Source organism: Phycodurus eques, chromosome 21 (assembly GCF_024500275.1).
Source record: "Phycodurus eques isolate BA_2022a chromosome 21, UOR_Pequ_1.1, whole genome shotgun sequence".
Taxonomy (NCBI): Eukaryota; Metazoa; Chordata; class Actinopteri; order Syngnathiformes; family Syngnathidae; genus Phycodurus; species Phycodurus eques.
This window is the reverse complement of record NC_084545.1, coordinates 14,643,876-14,652,009: the sequence shown is the minus strand read 5'-3', so window position 1 is coordinate 14,652,009 and position 8,134 is coordinate 14,643,876. Positions and strand designations below refer to the sequence as shown.

The following is an 8,134-nucleotide window of genomic DNA, read 5'->3' as shown; positions in this document are numbered from 1 at the left end:
TTGTGCAGTGAAACTCCTGAATATTTTCAACATTTCGCACATTGTTGTAATGTAGCGAACATAGACTCTCTTGTGGTCCAACTGATTGACTACAATGTTTAAACTCCTGGGATGGGCAAACCTGTGCGATTAGGAGCCATGGAAGATTTGTCTTTTTCTTTTTTTTTTTTTTTTTAAACACAGTCCATTCGTAGATCAGGTTTAAAAACGTTCAAATCTCTATGTAGTTCATTTTAATAGGAAAATAATCATTCGTTGTCATTCAAAATTGTACTTACAGTATAATTAATTAACCAATCATTTAACACTATACATAAAAAATATATTACATGTACAGTATGTGTACATTTGTTCATTTTACCACCATTTTTATTTGATTATTCACCATAAATCAATTAGACAATGATTTCATGAGGTACATGAATAAACCTATGATACATCAATTCAACCAATTGAAGGGAAAACGGCTAAATAAACATAACAATTACAGGACTATTGAGAAAACAAAATACTGTATGAAATAGACCAGATCATTGGTGTGTAAGATTTTCTGCCTTTTTGTAGAAAATACACCATTTATTTTATGTTTTTACATGCATGCAATAGCATGCTATTAAGTCCATTTTTATTTTCGAAGTGTACAAATGACATTTTGTTGTATTCAATCAAGCAAGCTGATTTTACAAAATGGATCGTCACCTCGTAGCAACGTTGTCCCAGTAGTAACCTAGGTTACGTCACGCCCACTTTGTTGTCATGGTGGTGTTTGGACTACGTCCTCGACGTGAACACTTAAACCAAGGGACAGCTTGAAACATGATTCTGATTCTGAAGTATATCGAATCCATATGATAAACTCCGTAAATGTGAAACCGACACGTGACCTCTGTTGCATTTGCAGGTGACAGAATGGGAAGGAGAGATAGGAAAAACGGGACAAGTCACGAGTCTCTGCACAAGGACACGGTGAGCCACGTCTTCGTCCAGTTTTGCTCCGTCACTTGCCGCTGGAGGCTGCAGCATCACCTCCCTGTCACCTCCCAGATTCAAGCACGTCGCGTCGCGTTCAAAACACCAGCAACTGCAGTTCTTCTCCTGAGCGCTCCCGAAGAGGACGTTTTAATAAAAGCATGTCAAGCGATCTACGAATTTGCGGAAGAAGGTGAGGGGGGGGGGGGGGGGGAGGGGTTAAGCTACAGTGTTCGTCCGTCTGCCAGCCTGAATCTGGTTTGTGTCTTGTCTCTCCCAGGAGATTTGAGCAAGGTTTATCTGACGGAGCATGGGGCGTTGGGGCCTCTCAGTCAGCTCATCGCTCACTCCAACAACAAGATCAGACGCAATGCCTTCATTGGACTAGGTGTCATGGCTACCAACAGTACGTCAAACACGCAAATGTGGCTCACTGCGTATGAACACGCTGCACTTGGTTTTCACGGAGCCAGAAATTGGGGCTGGCCAGCCAATTTTACTTACCTATACTGTTACCATAGAAAGCGTGTGCTTGCTTTTACTTTTACAATAAGGATGATGTATTTTATTTTAAAATAACACAAATGTAAAGTCCTTGTAAAGTGAGAATAAGAATGTCTTAATAATTTGACACGCCACAGAGAAGAGTGTTGTTAAAAAGCCTGCCAAATTAGAATGAATAATAATAATAATAAAAAATCAAAGTACATCAATTGAGGGTCCAAAATCGGGAAAAATAAAAACCTCCCCTCAGCTGTTAGACGTCGTGAGTCTGTGTGCGTGTCTGTGTTGTGTCCCTGTGAATACGCTGAAAGCAGTGGACCCCTGCATATTCGAGGATCAGCACCCGCGGATTCCCTTATTTATGGATGGGGCGGCGGGGGGGGGGGCTGGCAGTGTCCCCCTAACACTGCGCCTTACCCCCAAGATTACCTTGTGTCTCTGTAACTTCTTCCAAGAGTGTCCTTCCACGCTTGCGTACTGTGAGTGTGTGGGGCACGGGAGTGGCAAAATAAACAACACTACATTCTACTGCGGCATACTCATTGCCTCTTGTTATTTGCATTTAGAAATAAATATTTTAGAGACATGTCATGCCGTTACACAATATACAATCATTTCGCATACGCAAATTGATAATTATTATTGTTTTAAATTGGGGCGCTTTTCCACCCCCCAGTCCTGTCTGGCTGCACGGTAGCAAACGCCAACCCTGTACGCCGCCAGCCACTGCGGCATGGCGTTGCGTCGTTGCGCCACGGTAGCACATTCACAATGAATGGGTCGGTCGACGGCGCACCTTCGTGTCCTAAGTGCAATGTGAAAAGGCCTTTAATTTCAAATGTGTCTTCACTTAAAGGTGCAGCCAGGACTGCCCTACAAAACATGGATGTTATTCCATCGATCATTGACAAACTATCGCTTGACGGTAAGTGTTTATACTCCAATGATAAAGGAGTATTCTCCCACTCACCTGTATATGAAATGTACTGTATTGTTTATGATGTTTTCCCTCTCAATAAGACACTGTTGTCCAAGAGTTTGGCACCCTGTGCCTGTCCTGTCTGTCCGTGGAGTCCTGCTGTAAAGTGCAGATCATTGACAACAATGGTCTACCACTGTTAATCAACCTCCTCTCTAGTTCTGACCCAGATGTTCAGAAGAACTCTCTGGATACCATCTACAACTTGGTTCAGGTGATCCAAATCACATAGAAAGAAGGAGTCAAAGATTGTATATCAACATGCTCAAAATATGTAACTGCTTTAAAAGATGTAATGATCTTGTGTCTATGTAGGACACACAAATTTGCCCGGCTGTCATCGAGTTACACGGGCTACGTCAACTCCTCACACTGCTGAAGTCAGACTTCAATGCCATTCAGCAATTGGCTTTAAACACACTGCAGACAATCGCTATTAGTAAAGAATCACAAAGCGCCTTCAGAGAAGAACGGGTATTTGATGAGCTAATCGAGATCCTCAATAATAAGGTTGGTAAGTGTGTAACTTTTAACAACGTGTGAAATATGCTATATGAATCAAAGTACGGAGACACCATTGACAGGAGCTGGGGTGGCCCTCTTAGATAGATCTTCACAGAATTTCCATTCTTCACCTTTCCGAGAAATTTCTGACAATTACAGTGGAACATTTTGGGGACAGAAACACTCGAAAATCTTGCCAGTTTGCCAGAAGAGTGCAAACCTGCGAGACCACCAAAAGAAGCACAAAAGTCACAAAAGTCATTCTTGCCGTAACTTCTGAAGGCGTAAAGGCCTGGTGTCCCAATAGTTTTGTGCATATAATTTATTTGTAAATCACCACTTGGGGAGGGGGATACAACTGAGAGTATTTTTTGATATCTCACAGGATTTAATTGACCTTCATATGGAGACCCTGCTGATTCTTTCTAATTGTATGAGTGACCTCGAGAGTTTCCGGATGATACAAAATGGAGGAGGCCTTTCCACGCTGATGGACCTTCTTCTCACCCCCAAAGTGTCTGAGAGCCAGGCAGTTTTGCTTAAAAACGGCAATATTGAAATGCAGGCCATTGCTGTTAAGTGCATTGCGTGTGCTGCTCAGAACCGTAAGCACGAAACGTGTGTTTGAAAGGGCACACTGTACTTAGTTGCGTGTTTTGTTAGAGTGCCAGTTATCTTAGTTTTCACATATCACTGTATGTGTACAGCTGGCCTTCACCCATTTCTGCACGAGCAGAAGATTGAGAAGGTTCTGGTAGATCTTCTGTCTGGGGGCAGCGATAATGTGAAAGCGTATGGCTGCCGAGCCTTTGCCGCCTTGAGCTCCTTCTTGCCCAGCAAAGACCTCTTCAGGGATTTAGGTATTCACACCAAATTGACCACCGACATCCGCAAGTGCACATTTGATTGATTTCTTCGATACAGGCGGCATACCTATCGTGGTTCGGTTACTGAAGAGTAAGTGCCCCGAGATCATTGAGCATGCTACCCAGGGTCTTGCCAACCTCACATCTGGAGACCAGCTCAATACTATGTAAGCGCTAGACAAGATGACGACCCACCCATCAACAGAATATACACGTAACATCCAGTTCTATGAATAAGTTCAGTAGTTGTAATAATGCAGCATTCATTTACTCAGTGAAGTGAAACAAAATTAGTATTTGCCTTTTATTTACAAATACTGTAGCAATGATTATAGCTCACGTCACTTGTGGTTGCAGTTACTGTTTAACAATACTGTAAATTCATTGATTATTTACTATACAAAGACCACAGATTAAAGACATCTTTTTTTTCATATTGTGCACGTTTCTTTCTCCCCACTGTACTAGTTTGCTCCAAATTCGTACATTTAGGCAGTCACACACAAAATGCAAACAAGCATGAAGATTAGCACAGTATATTTGCATTAACGGGACTGTTCTTTATATTGTTATGGCACCACCAGGGAAGTATTTTACGCAGGAGGACCTAAGGTGCTCGTGCAGAGGCTACAAGACACTTGTCCTAAAGTGTTGGCAAATTCGATAACCATACTCGGCAGGATGGCAGGACAGGAAGCCGTCCGGTGTAAGGTGGTATCCGAGGGAGTCGTGCCAGCGCTGGTGGAGCCTTTGAAATCAGCAGACACACAGGCCCTGATCAATGCCTTGCTCTGCATCTGCGAGCTGGCATTTGAGGAAGACGCCAGAGCAAAAGTTAGTCCAATGACATCCAATGCAAGTCATACAATACTACATACGGTGAGATACAGAGACAATAACAGTATCAAACATCTGGGCTGTCGACCGAGACTCTGCTTCGGATTGAGAGCTCTTCCTACTACCGTATTCTGGTCACTGCTTTTAAGATGAGACGTGTAACATTAAACATTGGACACAGAAAGGACAACATTTAATAACACCTGCACAAATAACACAAACATATCTATATGTTTTTTTAAACATGACCTTTAGTGCTAATAACTGAGCATTATTATATTAAAGGCAGGCAGGTTTGATCTGGCCCCCGTTGAGATTGTATAAGTGTACTTAATGATGTGTCTGGAATATGTATATAACAAGGTAGTTTCCCATTCTATACATTGTGTTTTTTTGTTTTTGTTTGGAGCCATATATTTTTTTAAAGTCCTAATTATCCCATACAGTGTTCAAAATACAACAGTTGCTCATGAAGTTGGAATAAAACGTCTGCCTTGTCTTTTATTGTGCCAAACAAATCTTACGCATGAATTACATCATTTCTCCTGGGTAATTGGGACACATAATGTAACCACCTGCACCTTGTCAAAAGTGACAAAATACCGATACAAATAAACAAAGGATTGTCACTGAAAACCAAATGATTCAGACTTTATGGGCAACAGTGTATAAAATAATTACAATACATGAAGGAACCTAATATTAAAGTCTCTTTCAACATAGCTGCGAGGGGCTGATGGTCTCGAACCATTGGTCCGTTTGCTGCGTTCCAGTCATATGGAGGTGTTGCGCTGCACATGTATGGCAATCAGTGTTTGTGCAAAGGATGAGCCCACTGCATTGGAGATGTGTAAATTCGGGTGAGATGCTGAGCTCGCAGTGATACAAAATATACACGACCTTGGCGTGTCACACAATAACTATGAATAGCATATCATAGGGATGTTTTATTTATTATTATTATTTTTTTAAACTGACAGTAGAGGGCAGTGTAGCACAGTCTTATCAATGATTCCATGAAAGGTGCTTGCTGAAGATCCTGTTATGTTTGTGTGTTTCAGAGCCTTGGAAATCCTTCAAGAAATCACCCAGTCAATAAATCGTAGGAACAAGTTCACGGAGTTTGCCTTGATCAGTCTGCTCAAATACAACCTGTCTCTCAAATATGGTCTACTGGGTTATTTGGCCACTACTGATGTCATCATAGATGGCCTCTACGACGCTGGGAAGGTGTGTTCGATTACAGTCGAGGGAAAAGAAATGTGTGACGATATTAAGTGCAATATTATCTCTATCAGGTTGGTTTTTGTCAGAAGGGTTTGACCTTAGAGGACCTGTGCATGGAACCAGTAAACCGACGGCGGCCTGTCATTGTTGTCAACGCAATCGAGTATGAGTTCCAAATCACAATCGCGCATGTCTGTCTCATCCATATTCCAGTCCAGTACAGTTCGGCTCAGACATATGCTCCAAAACTGTTCTGTGATTTACATTCTTACGATTTAGGACGAGTGATGAAGTGCAACAGAAAGATGAGGCCCAGTCAGAGTGTAGTGAAGAGAGAAATCGCATACTGATGGAGGACATCTCATTGCCGCTTCTAGTGAAAGAGGTCAAAGACTCCATTGAGCCGTTGATTGAAGAACAAGAACAATATGTTGCTTTGGCCAGGTGACCGGCTAATACCACTGGCACATTATACCGACAAGAAGGCCTTTGCACCTACTGTATGTGTGTGTTGATGTGCAGAAAGTAGCGTACAGTGAACACAATGCAGGGATGGAAAGAAACACTACATCTTTTTTCAATGCGAATGCAATTTGTGGTCATCTCTTCGAGTATCAGGTTTGTCTCCGAAATCATGGGTGGAGCCATTGGAAAGGAAGAGCGAGACACATTTGCATGGCTGCAGCACCTTGAGGAGCTCAGGTATAAGCTGCAGTGTAATGTAATCCCTATTGGCATGATTAGCAAAGGATTCCATTGCCATAGGGCACTTCTTTTCAAGGTACAAACACTTAGCACCATACAAAATCATATCTATTTTATTCATGGATGCTGCCTCGCAACACTCATCCGATGTCTTCTAATTATGACCCCGTTTTTTTTTTTTTTTTTTTCTCATGCAGTACTTGGCTGACAGCATTGGCCTGAGGTGTACTCTGGTGAGAGGTGACTACAATCGTGCTTGGAATGAAGTACTCCTCTACAAGGGAGAGCCCTGTTGCAATGAAAACCTTTCACAGCCATGTTGCTACATTGTTGACCTCATGCACCAGCCTGGAACCTTCCTGGCGGCTGATAGCACTGCTGCTATCGAATATGAAAGCCTGTAGAGGAGGGGTGCCAAACTCCATTTCACGGTGGGCCAAAATTTAAAATTGGCACAACGTCGTGGGCCGAACTCAATATTGAATGAAAAATCACTGCGATGTGCACGTTGCCCTTTTCTGCAGAAATGTTAGCATTCAACTTTATCATATGCTGAAACACTGAATCTGGGATAAACAAACTTTAATATGATAAACACAAGAAATCTAATTTGCGATAAAAGATATCAGTGGTATTTGTTTGTTGTTTTGTATTTAGATAGATACCATGAAATCTTCTGTCTAGCCGCCTGAGGGTTCGAAGGTCACGGGCATTCAATGTTGGTTTTGGGCCTCGCCGCTTACATGCAGTGATTTCTCCAGATTCTCTGAACCTTTTGATGATATTATGGACCGTAGCTGATGAAAACCCTCAATTCCTTGCAATTGTACGTTGAGGAACATTGTCCTTAAACCGTTGGACTATTTTCTCACGCACTTGTTCACAAAGAGGTGAACCTCGCCCCATCTTTGCTTGTGAATGACTTGTGAATTCAGGGAAGCTCCTTTTCTCCCCAATCACGGCACCCACCTGTTCCCAAACGAGCCTGTTCACCTGTGGGACGTTCCAAACACGTGTTTGATGAGCTTTCCTCCACTTTCTCATTCTTTTTTGCCACCTGTCCCTGCTTTTTTGGGCCATCAAATTCCAAGTTAATGATTATTTGCTAAAAACAATCAAGTTTATCAGTTTGAACATTAACTATCTTGTCTTTCGAGTGTATTCCATTAAATATCGGTTGAACACGATTTACAAATCATTGTGTTCTGTTTTTATTTATTTTTAACACAACGTCCCAACTTCATCGGAATATGGGTTGTATATGCTATAGAGACTGGAGTGTAGGAACCATAACTGCCAGATGTATGTCATCATTTCTTCAACATGTCTTGTATCAATTTGCAAATACATTCTCCCTCTCTACTCTATGTCATGTGCCTTTAATGTGTGAGTATTCTATTATGCAGTGGCTAACTTTTTAAACTTGAAATGAAAGCAAAGTTGCCTCAACGGTTGAATGTCGAGGAGTTCATTCTATTGTCTTAACAAATCAGCCTGTCACGCTTAATGCAGGCTGCTGAAATGTCAGAAATGTAAATGTAAC

The 8,134-nt window shown here is 41.9% G+C and overlaps 1 protein-coding gene across 1 annotated transcript; it reads left to right on the top strand.

Annotated features, from left to right (window-relative positions):
* Positions 1-202: 202 nt before the first annotated feature.
* On the top strand, positions 203-7,166 carry LOC133396487 (armadillo repeat-containing protein 3-like). The gene is made up of 16 exons (XM_061666392.1): positions 203-966; positions 1,045-1,162; positions 1,250-1,375; positions 2,330-2,398; positions 2,494-2,666; positions 2,768-2,962; positions 3,342-3,561; positions 3,664-3,816; positions 3,881-3,989; positions 4,407-4,656; positions 5,383-5,519; positions 5,721-5,889; positions 5,958-6,049; positions 6,166-6,330; positions 6,505-6,667; positions 6,789-7,166. Exons 1-16 carry the CDS (start codon positions 910-912, stop codon positions 6,993-6,995), a joined length of 2,403 nt encoding a protein of 800 aa, XP_061522376.1. The 5' UTR covers positions 203-909; the 3' UTR covers positions 6,996-7,166.
* Positions 7,167-8,134: the final 968 nt, after the last annotated feature.

Excerpts from the sequence above, each read along its gene's own strand:
- LOC133396487 (XM_061666392.1), top strand. The coding sequence starts at position 910 with ATGGGAAGGAGAGATAGGAAAAACGGGACAAGTCACGAGTCTCTGCAC. Across the intron at positions 3,562-3,663 it reads TGCGTGTGCTGCTCAGAACC|CTGGCCTTCACCCATTTCTG; the intron begins GTAAGCACGAAA and ends GTATGTGTACAG. Across the intron at positions 6,668-6,788 it reads ATAGGGCACTTCTTTTCAAG|TACTTGGCTGACAGCATTGG; the intron begins GTACAAACACTT and ends TTTCTCATGCAG.